Consider the following 19,951-nt stretch of genomic DNA (forward strand, 5'->3'; position numbering starts at 1 on the left):
AAAACCGTGAATTTAAAACCCACTGAATATGTCTGAAATGGTAAATCAGTGAAATTTAAACCCAGTGAAAATTAGTCATTTCACAGTAAACAACATGGCTATTGGCATAGCAGTGTTGGATATAAACAACATGGCTATTGGCATAGCAGTGTTGGATATAAACAACATGGCTATTGGCATAGCAGTGCTGGATATAAACAACATGGCTATTGGCATAGCAGTGCTGGATATAAACAACATGGCTATTGGCATAGCAGTGCTGGATATAAACAACATGGCTATTGGCATAGCAGTGCTGGATATAAACAACATGACTATTGGCATAGCAGTGCTGGATATAAACAACATGGCTATTGGCATAGCAGTGTTGGATATAAACAACATGGCTATTGGCATAGCAGTGTTGGATATAAACAACATGGCTATTGGCATAGCAGTGTTGGATATAAACAACATGGCTATTGGCATAGCAGTGTTCGATATAAACAACATGGCTATTGGCATAGCAGTGCTGGATATAAACAACATGGCTATTGGCATAGCAGTGTTGGATATAAACAACATGGCTATTGGCATAGCAGTGCTGGATATAAACAACATGGCTATTGGCATAGCAGTGTTGGATATAAACAGCATGGCTATTGGCATAGCAGTGTTGGATATAAACAACATGGCTATTGGCATAGCAGTGTTGGATATAAACAACATGGCTATTGGCATAGCAGTGCTAGATATAAACAACATGGCTATTGGCATAGCAGTGTTGGATATAAACAACATGGCTATTGGCATAGCAGTGTTGGATATAAACAACATGGCTATTGGCATAGCAGTGTTGGATATAAACAACATGGCTATTGGCATAGCAGTGCTAGATATAAACAACATGGCTATTGGCATAGCAGTGTTGGATATAAACAACATGGCTATTGGCATAGCAGTGTTGGATATAAACAACATGGCTATTGGCATAGCAGTGTTGGATATAAACAACATGGCTATTGGCATAGCAGTGTTGGATATAAACAACATGGCTATTGGCATAGCAGTGCTAGATATAAACAACATGGCTATTGGCATAGCAGTGCTGGATATAAACAACATGGCTATTGGCATAGCAGTGCTGGATATAAACAACATGGCTATTGGCATAGCAGTGCTGGATATAAACAACATGGCTATTGGCATAGCAGTGCTGGATATAAACAACATGGCTATTGGCATAGCAGTGCTGGATATAAACAACATGGCTATTGGCATAGCAGTGCTGGATATAAACAACATGGCTATTGACATAGCAGTGCTGGATATAAACAACATGGCTATTGGCATTGCAGTGTTGGATAAAAACAACATGGCTATTGGCATAGCAGTGCTGGATATAAACAACATGGCTATTGGCATAGCAGTGTTGGATATAAACAACATGGCTATTGGCATAGCAGTGCTGGATATAAACAACATGGCTATTGGCATAGCAGTGCTGGATATAAACAACATGGCTATTGGCATAGCAGTGCTGGATATACACAACATGGCTATTGGCATAGCAGTGTTGGATATACACAACATGGCTATTGGCATAGCAGTGTTGGATATAAACAACATGGCTATTGGCATAGCAGTGTTGGATATAAACAACATGGCTATTGGCATAGCAGTGCTGGATATAAACAACATGGCTATTGGCATAGCAGTGCTGGATATAAACAACATGGCTATTGGCATAGCAGTGTTGGATATAAACAACATCCAAGTTCTAAATAAGAATGTGTTACTATAGAAAATAGATAAAGACGCATACCATCAATAATCCAGTCTTCTTCTTGTCTTTTCCGTACCACGTCAGAATACTCCTCTTCATTCACTACATCATAAACTGCTTCTACATCATCCACCTGTAAAAGACATTGTCAATGAATGTCCCCAGTTTGTATTGACACAAAAGGGGGTCATGAGGTCAAGGAAATTTCATCAAAACAAGAAACAAATGTTCAAACCATTCTTGCCTTGATACCAACTTGATCGGTTCAGGAATATGCACAAGGTGTACATGTGAATACCAGGAGGGGTCAACCGACTACATCTGAACTGGGAATAAAAAGCTGCCAGTTGGTCAAAGAACAACAAAATAAATTAGAACACATGGACAAAAGCATACATTAATATAACAATGACCAAAAACTATTAGTATACTAGCCAATTGCTAACCACCTGCCAAATGTACAAGTATCATAAACAAAAGGATAGTGTTGGTCGGTAAGCGTTTGCTCTGATTGGACGTTAGTGATTTTGATGAGCAGATCCCTGATCTATTGGACAGTTTTTAACAAAAAGTTGTCTGATTTTAGTGAAAGAAAACAAAGAAATTTTCACAAGCAATAAGACGCATGCCAGGTCAACGTACTTCATATTTCACTTTCTCGCCCGCTTTAACCTTTCTGAGTTTTTCCAACGCAGCTCCTCTTCCTGCCTTATCAGCTCGACTTCTTCTAGTTCTGCGTGCGGCCAAACATTCTCCTAAAATTGAAAAAAATGAACATTAACAGATAGTTGTAATCATTACAACAGAACGTGAAAAATATTACTATAACAAAATGCCAATCAATTTAGCTCTGTCCACATCACCTGCAGACCTTGATGACTTTCGATGTTCAAGATTTGAGTGAAACTAGGAGCCTACAAAGCACATGCCAGGCACAACCAAAGTATAACAATTTAAGATACATCGTTTTGTTTATAGTAATATAGCTGGAATATAAACATGTCAGGAATATGATTATGATGATTGTTTAACATTAAAATGATTGACATTTGTATTTGATTGTCAAACTAGTATTGAGAGATATTGCTCTGGAACAGCATTAATTAAAACAAAATCAGCCATTTTGAATACATGTATAATGAATATATATATTTTGAACATACATGTAGTCAGTCAAAGCATGTCAGAGATATGGCTCTAGAAGCCTATTCATTAAAACAAAATGGCCGCCAGTCAGCCATTCTGAATCTGATCTAAAAAATATAATATCAGGAACCTGTAATGTCTAATGTATGTACCAATTTTGAACAAAATCCATCTGTAAACAGTCGAGATTTTGATGATTTTTTAGCACAAAAATGGCTACCATTCGGCCATTTTTAATAGGATCGTCAAACCAATATATCTGTATATCTATGACATGATGTATAATGAATATTTAGAATTTGAACATAATCAGTCACAGCAAGTCAGAGATACGGCACTGGAACCACATTTATTAAAACAAAATGCCACCAGTCGGCCATTTTGAATCTCATCTGAAAACAAAATAATGTCCTATAATGTCCAACGTATATACCAAGTTTGATCAAAATCCATCTGTAAACAGCCGAGAAATGCTTGATGATTTTTAGAACAAAAATGGCAGACTCACAGATGTCATGGACATTTGTTTCTAGCAAAACTAGTCAAATTTGCCACTCTGCTCAATGATGGGTTCCACCACAAAAAGAAATAAAGACACAATTACCGATAAATAATGCAACGTGTTCTCTTTAAACCACAGCTCCGGGTGTATAAAAAAAACGATGGCCACCAGTTTGAGTGAAACATCTCTTCGGGGGGCTCTGCAAAATCACTCTTTTTGACAATCTTAATGCCTGTGGTGCGTTATTTTCATGTTGCACACAAACATAAATATATCCATGATAGAATTTAGATGTTAATTGATGCGTTCGGAGCGTGATGAACGTGAGCATGATTCAAACAATCATTTTGACTGCACAAAATGACTCAGTCACGAGTTTATGCAAATGCAAAGTGTAAATCATGAGTTGTTTTTTCAATCTTTGCGTATGTTTATGTAATCACTGAGTTGATGATATAACTGATATCATAAAGCTTATAAAAAATGATATGTTATGAGCTGTTTGATGGACCATTTCAGGGGCGTCGTTGACACTCCCCGAAATGATGATGCAAATGCGAGGAATGTTCAGCCAAAACAGTGGTCCAGCCCTGTACTTAGAGACTGTAAATAGAGACAACCAGGTCACAATGCACAAAATTAATAATTAATAATAGTTATATGCAGTGATGTTACACAAAACACTGTATTCTTATATTGTCCAATGAAAAATACATCCAGGACAATAAGTCAAGTATGCGCTTTGAATTTAATATATGACAAACATATGATTTGAAAAGTACAAATGTGTCTCGAAATAAATAAATTGCAAAGATACCACGAAAAATATTATGTTCCCTGAAAGATATCCACACAGTGAAATACTTTGTGTCCGACAACATTACATACATGAAAAATGTATGCAAGCCAGTGTTCACGTATATACATGTATTTGTGTATAATGGGGCGTACGACAACTGTGCCACACAGCTGTATCACAAAGAGTTGTTTTTTTAAATTTGTGGGCGCCTTCTTTTTTTTCACATTGCATAACGTGATTATTGCCTAGCATTACGGCAAGACACATTACGGCAAATGTTGTACAATAATTACATTGTGTAGGTCATTCAAATAAACCACAATTATGTATGGACAATGCACTGTACAAACACAGAACTAAATAAGAAGCTCCATATTGCAAGAAATTGTAATACAGTAGTTTTCTTTCAAATAATAGCATAATCAGGGTTCTGCCCACCAGACAGAGAGTGCTGGACGGTATGAATATTTATGAGCTCATTAATATGCATGAACTAATTATTATTCAAAATGGCCACAGTATTTCTTTCAACAGGAGTCAAAATACTGGAGAGAAGACAGGTCATATGTAATGATATTTATTATACAGTATGGAAGATTGCAACACAACACAGGATAAATAATACACAAACAAATCATCTTTGAAGACATGATGCATAACAAATTGAAGGCACAAAATAATTACAACAGTTACAATATGAAATCATATTACTATTTGTTGATGTTTTTTAAAATTAATGTTTTATGAATTCAGCAAAATAAAATAATGTTTCAAAAAAAGTATTATAACTTATTTTCTGTATTTTTGTTTTTAGAAACATCAATAGCTCAGGGGTTGCATTAGTGTTTGATAATGTGGTGTCCCTGGGACCCACCCCTTATAAAATGTGTGGAGTCCCTGGGACCCACCCCTTATAAAATGTGTGGAGTCCCTGGGACCCACCCCTTATAAAATGTGTGGAGTCCCTGGGACCCACCCCTTATAAAATGTGTGGAGTCCCTGGTGGGACCCACCCCTTATAAAATGTGTGGAGTCCCTGGTGGGACCCACCCCTTATAAAATGTGTGGAGTCCCTGGGACCCACCCCTTATAAAATGTGTGGAGTCCCTGGGACCCACCCCTTATAAAATGTGTGGAGTCCCTGGGACCCACCCCTTATAAAATGTGTGGAGTCCCTGGGACCCACCCCTTATAAAATGTGTGGAGTCCCTGGGACCCACCCCTTATAAAATGTGTGGAGTCCCTGGGACCCACCCCTTATAAAATGTGTGGAGTCCCTGGGACCCATCCCTTATAAAATGTGTGGAGTCCCTGGGACCCACCCCTTATAAAATGTGTGGAGTCCCTGGGACCCACCCCTTATAAAATGTGTGGAGTCCCTGGGACCCATCCCTTATAAAATGTAAGGAGTCCCTGGGACCCATCCCTTATAAAATGTGTGGAGTCCCTGGGACCCACCCCTTATAAAATGTAAGGAGTCCCTGGGACCCATCCCTTATAAAATGTGTGGAGTCCCTGGGACCCACCCCTTATAAAATGTGTGGAGTCCCTGGGACCCACTACTTATAAAATGTGTGGAGTCCCTGGGACCCACCCCTTATAAAATATGTGGAGTCCCTGCTGCTATCGCACTTTATTTTTCTCAAATAGTTTTTTGCACGAACTATTACACAATAAACATAAACAGGCATTAATCACATTTATATTGTACTTTATTTACATGTTCATTCCACCCTTTACATGTCAGCAATCTGCATTATTTACATGGTTTACTTCTATTTTTACTGTTATTAAAATGTAATGCTGCTTGTAAAAATTTTAAATCATTACAGGGTTTACCCTCAAGTTCTTCATAAGCCAAGACTTAATACGATTCTGACAAGAAAAGACATGGCCACATGGAACCTGCCGGGGAGGCGATCTTGCAAATAACGAATCGATCCATGGCTTCTAGAAAAGTGATTTTGTGTTATATAATTAAATAATTCATTGTTTCGATTAATATTGTCCCCAGAAAACAATACACCCAAAATGTGTACATACTAGTACTTAGTAGTACCAGATTCTGCAGTAAATTTGCCTCTGGGCAGTTTGGGTTTTATTTCAGTGTTCTCCCCAGGAATTTTTACCACTGTGGTGGCCTAATTTGCATATAATTTGCATATCATTTACATAATAATAGAAATTGACCAAAGCACATTCACACCCACACAATAAACAACATATATTTAAAAAACAAAGTGGCAGATATTTATTTGCTTCACACAGTGTTATAAACACTTTTATTTTGGGCACTTTTGTAATATTAATTAATGAGCTCCGTCACAGTGCAAATATAGTTTTTTTTGGAGTCAAAATATTACGTTCCACAATATAGAAGAGTTTGAATTTAAAAATTTAACATTCTCGAAATGCAAATGCTGCAGACTAAAAAGAAACAAATAAATTGTAAAAGGTTAAATGAAACTAATTTGAAACGTTTGAGCCAGGATATTGTTCACGACTTTCATGATCTTAATTACTACAAAATTCTCCTTCAAAAAATCGACCACGTAATTATTTGGCGGATTGCTGGTTATTATTCCGATCATCAGCTTCTACAATGAACAAATAACACTTCCAAACGATCATCAAAATTACGACGTGACATAACTTACTTCGCGATGTTATACACAGGTTATACCAATAATTCCTCTTCCTCGGTCATGATGCCATGCAAAAATTAAATACTTTTTTTTTATATGAGAAAAACATAAAATTTGAACGAGTTTTATCGGGAGAAGTTATTTTTGATCACTCGATCACTTTGGTGAAAAACACAGACCCGCCATGATAGTTATGACGCATTAGTTGACCGGCATGTGTCCTTTGACCCGGTGGGTCAAAAACGCCATTAACGAATCAGAATGCCGCATGGTAATGCCAGTAGAACCCGAAGTTTTCCGAATGATCGTGATCATAAAAATTGCATTGCGGAAGTAAAGCGATGTCGTAGCACAATGTGTTGGTATGAATTTCAAATGAAAACTGCATGATGGTTTTCGAAAGAGGTGATTAGAAATTTTTAAACGGTAAAAGAAGTCTTGAAAGAAGAGTTTTTACATGATTCACGATGATAACAGTTCAAATGTATTTTACCCAATCACGCAATAAACACGTTGTTTTTTCTTGAGTAGCGTAAACTGATCGTGAACTCCGCTTTCCCATGTTACATCGAGTGGAATTGATTTTGAAAGAATTTTAGCTTTCAATTTAAAGACTGTGTCTATCGTCAGAAAGTATTTACTTACAAACAAAGAGGTGCTAATCTTACAAAATTGACTTGTATTGTTCAATTGCAGGACTATGTCTATTGTTTACAAATTATTATCCACGACTGGCAGGATGCGTGTCGGTCGGTACGTAAGTATAATAACAATATGGCAATAGTCCTGGTCGGAAGCGTTTCCGTGGTGGTCGCTAATTTTTAGTGCCGGTCGGGCCGACAAGCGTGACGAGATCCCCAATGAAAAAAGCACTGTGGCGGTCTTGCTAATCACCATGGCGGTGTCAGACCAGTGTGGCTGCAAATCGAAGCACTGTGGCGGGACTGCCACGCTGTTTACATCCTGGGGAGAACACTGTATTTAATATTTTTTATTTTTATTTAATATTTGTTATTTAAATATTTTGGCGTCATTTTTCGGACATTTCAATCTTTCCTGACGCCTAAAATAGAGTTTAAATTTTTATTCAATAGTATGTTTTTTGTGACTAGCGTGAGTGCGCAAACTTCATTTCGGTTCGAGTTGTTGTCACTGTAAATGATCTTAAATTAGTCTTCAAGTGCTCAGTTTATCTTTTGAAAACAACTATTTATTTATTTGAAAAAAAAATCATGCCGAACCAAATCCAAACCAAATGATCGTACTACAACATCGGCAAATCTCTTCCGCGTTGCGTTAAGGTAGCGAGACTATTATTTGCATACTTGTTTTCATCTTCTAATTGTGACTAAATGACTACAAATAGACCCGGGAAAGTATATATTTTTAGAATCGCCAGACTTCAAGCTTTTCACAAGTGTATTTTGCATGCCCGTATCTGCATTCTACGACGCGTTACTCAATCAAAGGTGAAAAATTACTTTTTCTGTAAAAAAAATAATTACGCATTTACGCTGGCGATAAGAAGTATTTTTTTCACTTTTCCTAGTTGTTCAATAGTCTGGTAAATTGAATGTGTCTGGTCAGTTTTATTCAAGCAACGCATTTTAAAAAATAGTGTGCTGAATTTCAATTACTGTTTTAGTCACATTGCCCCCAACTCAAACCACAACTCGTTTGTAAATAATCGATGAAATAGTTTGTCTTAAAGCTGTGAAAATTTGGTGTTAATCCGACGACAATAAGTAGACGTTATTTTTTGTTAAAGACCTTGTATTTTGAAAAACATAAACTCCTAGAAAACGTCCATGAAGTAACAGCAAAGATTTTCAAGCTTGTTTATCGGCACAATCAATTTGTTTTCCCATCAAGGTCTGTTTTACCATGTGTAGGGGCATCCAAATGTGTAAGGCTATTAGAAACCAAAAAAATAAAGGAATGGGATAGCTATAATTGGATAAATTCGGCATATGAAAACACCAAAATCAATGATTTTTTTCAGTGGCTGTGTGACCTTGTGTCTGACACATTCATATGCAAATGACTAATCTGTGAAACAAACAGAGGCGGAGACAAACCACTTGAATGTTTGGAAACACTCATTGTGTGTCAGATAGCTACTGATAACACATCCTAACATTGCTTTGTCTTGAGTTTATCTTTGAAACTTATAGGCACACAGATTAAACCTGTATTGTTGATTTTGGAAAACACTACTGAGGCTGCCTTGCTTCCCTTCAGAAAATATACATTTTAACCAACTTACAGGACATTCTATGTTATGTTGACTTTATCATATGAAAGTTTATAGTGCATTTCATCAATTGATAAATAAATGTGAAAATCGTAATTTTCAACACAAATAATAGTCTCGCTACCTTAAATAACATTAACATATTTAAATGAGCTATGGTAATTCGAACATGTTGCCGTCATCCAGCATTTTTATTGGTTAATTAGAGATTTGACCTATTAGGTCAACCATGCAAGACAAGGAACATGGCGGATACTCGACAGCATCAAACGTTAATTTGCGACCGGAATTATTTGCTTACGACGAAACAAAGTTGAATTTTATTTGCATTTCATTACAATTCAACAAATTTGTTTTTTTGAACATTATTATAATCACTACTGAGTAATAACAGTGTTCTCCCCAGGCCAAAACAGCGTTGCGGGCCGCGACGCGATCGGATTTGCCCGCGACGCTATGTGTTTCCTCCGCGATGCTATTATTTATCCCGTGATCTGATTTCTTCAGTCTCTCACAGACTGTAAAGTTTCCTCTCTAACTAGTTAAACCTACAAATGCATTGTATTAACGCCAATTTCCTGGGATAATCCCCTGTTGTTTCTCATTGGTTGGATGTCGTTTTAAAAAAACAAAGAAGTTCTATAAAAACAAAGTCGTAAGCCCCGGTGTCAAATGCTCTTTGCCAAACGTATATTCATATGCAAATGATATAGTCACACTTGGGTTCAAAAGCCACATGTTTCCGGTATGTACGAAACATATTTTCATTATTATTTTTAGAAATGTAGTCGTACTATTATTCTAAGTTTTGATTTTTGTCAGTATTTTTGATATTGTATTTGTTTTTTGAGATCAAAATGTGAAAAAATATATATTTATGATGTAAACAATTTTGACCTCGTGATTGTGAATCCAAGATGGCGTCACCCACGTAAGATCCAGCGAGCGTGAACTTCAGATTCGGATGAATTAAGTGAAGCATAATTGAAAAAAATATATTTATCAAGAAATCAGGAATTCTAATCAAGAAACGTGTGGAAATTGGAGTGACACTTGTGTTATTTCTTGGAAGAAAAGCCTCAATTTTACGTGGTATAACAATGGCGACAATTCGTAATTGTCTCGAATTGTTCACAATTGTGTTGAACAGACATCAATGATTAAAAAAAATACATAAAGATGAATAATTTCAGCCAGAAAAACTATTATTGCTCGAACATAGTAGCATAAGTATTGTGACTCGTAACAGTTGTTACTATACTGGAAAACAACAGAAACGGAAGACAAGCAATGAGAATAATCAACCCAATGTTTAATTTACAGAGACTGAACAGGGTTTTATAAAGTTGCTGATTGCTGGGCCAAGCAAAGAAACAGAAAGCTCAGTATTTCTGTAGGACATTTGCAATACTAAACATGCAGTGCAATAATTGTATACAGATTGTACATAAAATAAATAGAAAAAAAGGAAAAAAACTGGTTTTGTTTTATTTTCTTATATGACAAACAATATGTTAATTTATGCTAATTATATGCTAATTATTATGCAAATTAGCCGCGACTCTATGGAAAAATTCTGGGGAGAACACTGTAATAATCAACAATTGTGAATTGGATTGCGCAACCGTGATCATTTGTTGCTCGGCAGTTGTGTTCGTTTTTACTTTGTTTAGAATATAATTTCGTTACCAATAAAATTAGGAAAAAAAGTGTATTTCACGTACCAGGTTCGTTAAAGTGATTTTTTGGAGAAAAATTACCCTGGGTGACATTGTAAGTTTTAGGCGGTTAAATTAGCAGGTCTCAGTATTGACTGTCTCGCCGTACTTCAGACGGAACTTCACACTTTCCATTGTGAAATGTAGATGCTAATAGGTGTTTTTAAAGACAATGGCACAGTATATTAGGTGAATTTACAAGCTCTATGAACTTTGTATGCGGGACAATGGCATCGCAAACGCACACAATGCCTTTAGACCTATCATAATACGACCGAGACGTGTGCTCACCGGATGCGTCCTAGGGACTCACCAGTTGAAAAATTCATGCGTCCCACATAAAAACTATGCTTCCCGGACGCGGAATTCCGCCGTAACACAATCCCTGTAGCTAATGGAAATTTAATGTTTGTATTTTTTGTTAAATTGGATGTGACAATATAAAATTTATGTTGTCGCATTGGTTCATTAAAAAACTTGCATGAATGTGCGTCAAAAAGCAAGATGATCAAACGAAATAAAATCTACACAATACAAGTAACCTGTAGAATGCTGTGTGGGCAATATTTAGGCTTTCGATGCTTTTCCGCATCGAAAGCCTTTTGTAATTGTAAAGTTTATTAAGCTTTCGATGCATTTCAGCATCGAAAGCCTTTTGTAATTGTAATGTTTATTAGGCTTTCGATGCATTTCAGCATCGAAAGCCTTTTGTTATTGTAATGTTTATTATTATTCTTATTCTGCCATTTTTTAAAACTCTTCTGCTCGAAGACGGGTTATCCACTTGACCTGATGCTTTACAGACATAATCTATAGGCAATTCTCTAAAACGTTAAAGTTTCCGATTTTCGATATGTGACGTCATTCGGCCACCATCTTGGATTAAAGGCGAAATTGTCAATGCCGTATTGCGCACCTTTCTGAGGGTCTGAGTGCTCCCAGTTTTTTATGATAGCAGCAGTGGGACAAGGACTACAAATATCATAAATAAAAACTTTAGCGGTCACGTGACTTTTTTTGCTAGAATTTTCGAAAATTTTGTTTTGCATCTCATTTGCATAATTTTTGACTAATCCACTAACCCTGTATAAGTTTGAAAGATCGTGTGTCATAGTATTTATTTTTCTAAACGGCTTCTCTGGGCGATAAGCCGTTTTTTAGAAAATGATTTTAGAATGTTTTTTCACATTTTTTTATTGTACCATGCAAAGCATCATGGAAAAGGGGGAGGGCCCTGTACATTCTGATTGAAATATCTCAAGCACTATCACAGATAGGTACATGCAACCAGTGCAATATTGAAGCTATGGGATAAGAGATGTGACTAACACATTAAATGACCATATATGGTCATGTGACCTCATTAAATATGCAAGTCTCTAATATCTCAAGTACTACTCCATGTACAAACATGGAACTAACGTTATATTGAAGACAATGGACAAGAGAATTGACCAAAATATTCGTTGACCATATATGGTCATAGAACTCATTAAATATGCATGTCTCTAAATTCTCAAGCACTATTGCATATACAAACATGGAAATAGCGCTATATTGAAGGCAATGGACAAGAGAAATAGCTAAAAAGTTCATTGACCATATATGGTCATATAACTCATTAAATATGCATATCCCTAATATCTTAGGCACTATTGCAAGTATAAACACGGAACCAATGCTATATTAAAGACAGTGGACAAGAGAAATAGCTAAAATGTTCAATGACCATATATGGTCTTAGAACTCATTAAATATCCATATCCCTTATATCTCAGGCACTATTACAAGCACAAACATGGAAACAATGCTATATTGAAGGTATTGGAAATAAGAAATGGCTAAAATACTCAATGACTATATATGGTCATAGAACTCATTAAATATGCATATCTATAATATCTCGATCACTATTGAAGTTAGAGATATGAAAATAACGCCATATTGAAGGCATTGTACAAGAGAAATGGCGAAAATGTTCAATGACCATATATGGTCATAGAACTCATTAAATATGCATATTACTAATATCTCAGGCAGTATTGCAAGTACAAACATGGAGACAATGCTATATTGAAGGCATTGAGCAAGATGAATTGCTAACACGTTCAATGACCATATATGGTCATATAATTCATATAGTGTAATCAGTTCACCATGCTGTGACTAAATCAACATACATTGTGATCAATTTGCCTACATTATATAGTAAACAGATCACAGTACATGTCTCCATTACCCTAGATATTACAGAAGTGTAATGTCATAATTCTGTTGCATGAACGCAATTCAGCGCTGACGCATGCAGGCATAGCATCGAAAGCCGGCAATCGCTGCTTGCAGCTATATTTAGGCTTTCGATGCATTTCAGCATCGAAAGCCTTTTGTTATTGTAATGTTTATTAGGCTTTCGATGCATTTCAGCATCGAAAGCCTTTTGTTATTAGGCTTTCGATGCATTTCAGCATCGAAAGCCTTTTGTTATTGTAATGTTTATTATTCTTTTTCTGCCGTTTTTTAAAACTCTTCTTCTCGAAGACGGGTTGCCCACTTGACGTAACACTTTACAGATACAATCTATATGCAATTCTCTAAAACGTCAAAGTTTCGGATTTTCGATATGCGACGTCATTCGGCTGCCATCTTGGATTAAAGGCGAAATTTTCAATGCCGAATTGCACACCTTTCTGAGGGTCTAAGTTCTTCCAGTTTTTTATGGTAGCAGCAGTGGAACAAGGGCTACAAATAGCATCAAAAAAAACTTTAGCGGTCACGTGACTTTTTACTAGAATTTTCACAATTTTTGTTTTGCATCTCATTTGCATATTTTTTGACTAATTCACTAACCCATCATATATTTTGAAAGATCAAGTGCCATAGTATTTATTTTTCCAAACGGCTTCTCCAGGCGATGAGCCGTTTTTTAGATAATGATTTTAGAATGTTTTTTCACATTTTTTAAATGTACCATGCAAAGCATCATGGGAAAGGGGGGAGGGCCCTGTACGAATGTTTGAAATATCTCAAGCACTATCACAGATATGTACATGCAACCAGTGCAATATTGAAGCAATGGGATAAGAGATGTAACTAACACATTGGATGACCATATATGGTCATGTGACCTCATTAAATATGCAAGTCTCTACTATCTCAAGTACTATTCCATGTACAAACATGGAACTAACGTTATATTGAAGGCAATGGACAAGAGAATTGACTAAAATATTTGTTGACCATATATGGTCATAGAACTCATTAAATATGCATGTCTCTAAATTCTCAAACACTATTGCATATACAAACATGGGAATAGCGTTATATTGAAGGCAATGGACAAGAGAAATAGCTAAAATGTTCAATGACCATATATGGTCATATAACTCATTAAATATGCATATCCCTAATATCTTAGGCATTATTGCAAGTACAAACATGGAACCAATGCTATATTGAAGGCATTGGAAATAAGAAATGGCTAAAATGTCCAATGACTATATATGGTCATAGAAGTCATTAAATATGCATATCTATAATATCTCAGGCACTATTGAAGTTAGAGATTTGAAAATAACGCCATATTGAAGGCATTGTACACAAGAAATGGCTAAAATGTTCAATGACCATATATGGTCATAGAACTCATTAAATATGCATATTACTAATATCTCAGGCACTATTGCAAGTAAAAACATGGAGACAATGCTATATTGAAGGCATTGAACAAGATAAATTGCTAACATATTCAATGACCATATATGGTCATACAATTCATGTAATGTAATCGGTTCACCATGCTGTGACTAGATCAACACACATTGTGATCAATTTGCCTACAGTGTATAGTAAACGAATCACAGTACATGTCTCCACTACCCCAGATATTACAGAAGTGTAATGTCATAACACTGTTGCATGAATGCAATTCAGCGCTAACGCAGGCATAGCATTGAAAGCCGGTAATCGCTGCTTGCAGCTATATTTAGGCTTTCGATGCATTTCAGCATCGAAAGCCTTTTGTTATTGTAATGTTTATTATTATTATTATTCTTATTCTGCCGTTTTTTTAAAACTCTTCTTCTCGAAGACGGGTTACCCACTTGACCTGTTACTTTACAGAGATAATCTATAGACATTTCTCTAAAACGTCAAAGTTTCCGATTTTCGATATGTGACGTCATTCGGCCGCCATCTTGGATTAAAGGCGAAATTTTCAATGCCGAATTGCACACTTTTCTGAGGGTCTGAGTGCTCCCAGTTTTTTATGGTAGCAGCAGTGGAACAAGGGCTAAAAATATCATCAAAAAAAACTTTAGCGGTCACGTGACTTTTTTTACTAGAATTTTCAGAAATTTTGTTTTGCTTCTCATTTGCATATTTTTTGACTAATTCACTAACCCTGCATATATTTTGAAAGATCAAGTGCCATAGTATTTATTTTTCCAAACGGTTTCTCCAGGTGACAAGCCGTTTTTTAGAAAATGATTTTAGAATGTTTTTTCACATTTTTTTATTGTACCATGCAAAGCATCATGGGAAAGGGGGGAGGGCCCTGTACATTCTGTTTGAAATATCTCAAGCACTATTGCAGATAGGTACATGCAACCAGTGCAATATTGAAGCTATGTGATAAGAGATGTGACTAACACATTAAATGACCATATATGGTCATATGACCTCATTAAATAAGCAAGTCTCAAATATCTCAAGTACTATTCCATGTAGAAACATGGAACTAATGTTATATTGAAGGCAATGGACAAGAGAATTGACTAAAATATTTGTTGACCATATATGGTCATAGAACTCATTAAATATGCATGTCTCTAAATTCTCAAGCACTATTGCATATACAAACATGGAAATAGCGTTATATTGAAGGCAATGGACAAGAAAAATGGGTAAAATGTTCAATGACCATATATGGTCATAGAACTCATTAAATATGCATATCCCGAATATCTTAGGCACTATTGCAAGTATAAACACGGAACCAATGTTATATTGAAGGCATTGGAAATAAGAAATGGCTAAAATGTTCAATGACCATATATGGTCATAGAACTCATTAAATGTGCATATCACTAATATCTCAGGCACTATTGCAAGTACAAACATGGGAATAGCGTTATATTGAAGGCAATGGACAAGAGAAATGGGTAAAATGTTCACTGACCATATATGGTCATAGAACTCATTAAATATGCATATCCCGAATATCTTAGGCACTATTGCAAGTATAAACACGGAACCAATGTTATATTGAAGGCATTGGAAATAAGAAATGGCTAAAATGTTCAATGACCATGTATGGTCATAGAACTCATTAAATGTGCATATCACTAATATCTCAGGCACTATTGCAAGTACAAACATGGAATCAATCCTATATTGAAGGCATTGAACAAGATAAATTGCTAACATGTTCAATGACCATATATGGTCATATGATTCATATAGTGTAAGCAATTCACCATGCTGTGACTAGATCAACATACATTGTGATCAATATGCCTACAGTATATAGTAAAATAATCACCGTACATGTCTCCATTACCCTAGATATTACAGAAGTGTAATGTCATAATTCTCTTGCATGAATGCAATTCAGCGCTAACTCAGGCATAGCATTGAAAGCCGGTAATCGCTGCTTGCAGCTATATTTATTATTATTATTATTCTGCCGTTTTTTAAAACTCTTCTGCTCGAAGACGGGTTATCCACTTGACCTGATACTTTACAGAAATAATCTATATGCAATTCTCTAAAACGTCAAAGTTTTCGATTTTCGATATGTGACGTCATTCGGCCGCCATCTTGGATTAAAGGCGAAATTTTCAATGCCGAATTGCACACCTTTCTGAGGGTCTGAGTGCTCCCAGTTTTTTTATGGTAGCAGCAGTGGAACAAGGGCTACAAATATCATCAAAAAAAACTTTAGCGGTCACGCGACTTTTTTTACTAGAATTTTCAGAAATTTTGTTTTGCATCTCATTTGCATATTTTTGGACTAATTCACTAACCCTGCATATATTTTGAAAGATCAAGTGCCATAGTATTTATTTTTCCAAACGGCTTCTCCAGGCGACGAGCCGTTTTTTAGAAAATGATTTTAGAATGTTTTTTCAATTTTTTTTTAATTTTACCATGCAAATCATCATGGGAAAGGGGGGAGGGCCTGTACATTCTGTTTGAAATATCTCAAGCACTATCACAGATAGGTACATGCAACCAGTGCAATATTGAAGCTATGGGATAAGAGATGTGACTAACGTATTAGATGACCATATATGGTCATGTGACCTCATTAAATATGCAAGTCCCTAATATCTCAAGTACTATTCCATGTACAAACATGGAACTTACGTTATATTGAAGACAATGGACAAGAGAATTGACCAAAATATTTGTTGACCATATATGGTCATAGAACTCATTAAATATGCATGTCTCTATATTCTCAAGCACTACTGCATATACAAACATGGGAATAGCGTTATATTGAAGGCAATGGACAAGAGAAATAGCTAAAATGTTCACTGACCATATATGGTCATAGAACTCATTAAATATGCATATCCCTAATATCTTAGGCACTATTGCAAGTACAAACACGAAACCAATGCTATATTGAAGGCATTGGAAATAAGAAATGACTAAAATGTTCAATGACTATATATGGTCATAGAACTCATTAAATATGCATATCCCTAATATCTTAGGCACTATTGCAAGTACAAACACGAAACCAATGCTATATTGAAGGCATTGGAAATAAGAAATGACTAAAATGTTCAATGACTATATATGGTCATAGAACTCATTAAATATGCATACCTATAATATCTCGATCACTATTGAAGTTAGAGATATGAAAATAACGCCATATTGAAGGCATTGTAGAAGAGAAATGGCTAAAGTGTTCAATGACCATATATGGTCATAGAACTCATTAAATGTGCATATTACTAATATCTCAGGCACTATTGCAAGTACAAACATGGAATCAATCCTATATTGAAGGCATTGAACAAGATAAATTGCTAACATGTTCAATGACCATGTATGGTCATATCATTCATATAGTGTAATCAATTCACCATGCTGTGACTAGATCAACATACATTGTGATCAATTTACCTACAGTATATAGTAAAAGAATCACCGTACATGTCTCCATTACCCTAGATATTACAGAAGTGTAATGTCATGACTCTCTTGCATTAATGCAATTCAGCACTAACTCAGGCATAGCATCGAAAGCCGGTAATCGCTGCTTGCAGCTATATTTTTATATTGATTTTTGTTGCATTTGCAGCAAATAGTTACCAAACAATGAGAAATCTATAGGATTGGATATACCTCTCAGCTGGCTTCACATGCATAGTTCAAGACTGCCTAACCGGTGCTTATACCAGGATTTAGTTGCAGCACTGTGGTCTGTGGTTACAGCTTCATTTTCCGAGTAATCACAAGAAATTGACATTACAATAGAAAATAAAAGACTGGCACTCCCATACAATTAATAGCAAGTGAAATTCCTGGAATTGAAACATAGATTTTGAAGTCACTGGTGTAGGCATTGAATAACTTCAAGTTGGCATAAAGACGAGGTAGTTTATTTAATCAGTGCTGAACTAGAGGTTGAAATTATAATTAAGTTCGTTGTCATATAATTTGTTTATTTAAATTTCTCCTAAATTCAAATAGAATACACTGGTGAAAGGATGTTTTTGAGGTGTGGTTACATTGTGTATGGAGTGGTAAGGTTGGGTGTCATATAATTTTTTCATTTACAACTCTCATGAAATCACACAGAATTTCACTTAATTTATTTTCGATGAAAAGTTTTCAAGCATACGGTGTGAATCAAATTTTCATTGTGCTGTGTCAAGTCTCAATAGAGTATGAGGGAAATGGCATTTTCACTGGAATTTATTTTAGCGGAAAAATGTTCACAGTGAAAGGAAGTATTCAACATTATTACATATATACTGCAGTTTATTTTGATTCGTCTCTGAAATCAAAATCGGTACTTCCACACCCCATATGCAAATTAGGTCTGAGAGCGAATAAAGTAGTCCGTTCAAGAGTAGCAGAAACATAGCAGAAATAAACAATATTTAGAAGTACGATACTTTACGTTTGGGTACATGAATATATTTGCCGAGTGAAATGAAATTTGAACAACAGTAATGGTACTTCTTAGCAGTAACTTATTTTGACGAAAAATAATTTGCATATCACCCATGCAATGATGTTTTTGGTATTTTCACGGTCAATATGCAAATGAACATGGTATTGGCGATTCGCTCCACTTGGATTACCCTTAAAATCACTTTAATTTTGTGTATCTGTGTGTGTGTGTGTGTGATTTCTAGTGTTTTCACGTATTAATTCTTCTGTGATTTGTTTGGCTTGGCCGATTTCGCTCAAACTTAGCAGGTAGGTCACACCTTCACCCTAGTTATCAGGAAATGTATCTCCTACAAATTTTGGATACAACACCTCAGACATAGCTCATTTTGCTCAGCTTGAGTGTGAGCACAAAGTTACTATTGGTAAAATCTGAAAACAAATTCTGACCACCGTTTCCATGGAAACAGCCAACAACTGAATTTTTTAATACCTTCACGTCAAATGTATCACACCCTATATTTCTATGATTAAAAAGCATGGACGTAGCTCATTCTAATCCACTTGAGTGTGGGCAACAATTTACTGAGATTTTTTTTGGCTTGGCTAATTTTGTTTATAATTGACAGGCAGGTCGTACCGTCACTAATTGGCAAAACAATCCTGGTCCACAGCTACCATGGCAACAGCCAAAAACTGTTTTTTGAATACTTTCGACCCCAAATTTATTACCTCCCACTAGTCTTGTATTCATGCCTTTTATTTTGGCTACGTTGCACACCGGTAAGAGATCAACGACGCCGACATTGTTACACTGTATCAACGTAATCCTGATGCAACTTTGAATGAACTGTAAATGCTACCTGCAATCTAGAAAATACTATCGGTTGGAAATAATAAATTTAAGGCATTGTTCAGTTACTCTGGCCTGGGGGGGGGGGGGGGGGGTCGGCAGATTCCATTTTGTCAGCTGTAAATCTCAGTTG

General features: G+C 35.9%; 1 protein-coding gene across 1 annotated transcript in view; it reads right to left on the reverse strand.

Annotated features, from left to right (window-relative positions):
• Nucleotides 1-19,951, reverse strand: part of LOC102802291 (DNA polymerase alpha catalytic subunit-like) — a 107,197-nt gene that overhangs the window by 78,614 nt on the left and 8,632 nt on the right. The window contains exons 2-3 of the mRNA XM_085498422.1: nucleotides 2,408-2,520; nucleotides 1,805-1,898 (exon numbers count right to left, since the gene is read on the reverse strand). Of these exons, the coding sequence (XP_085354548.1) occupies nucleotides 1,805-1,898; nucleotides 2,408-2,520 (207 nt within the window). The remainder of the gene's footprint in view (nucleotides 1-1,804; nucleotides 1,899-2,407; nucleotides 2,521-19,951) is intronic.

The sequence above is a fragment of the Saccoglossus kowalevskii genome, chromosome 1, assembly GCF_978046115.1.
Source record: "Saccoglossus kowalevskii chromosome 1, keSacKowa6.1, whole genome shotgun sequence".
Classification (NCBI taxonomy): Eukaryota; Metazoa; Hemichordata; class Enteropneusta; family Harrimaniidae; genus Saccoglossus; species Saccoglossus kowalevskii.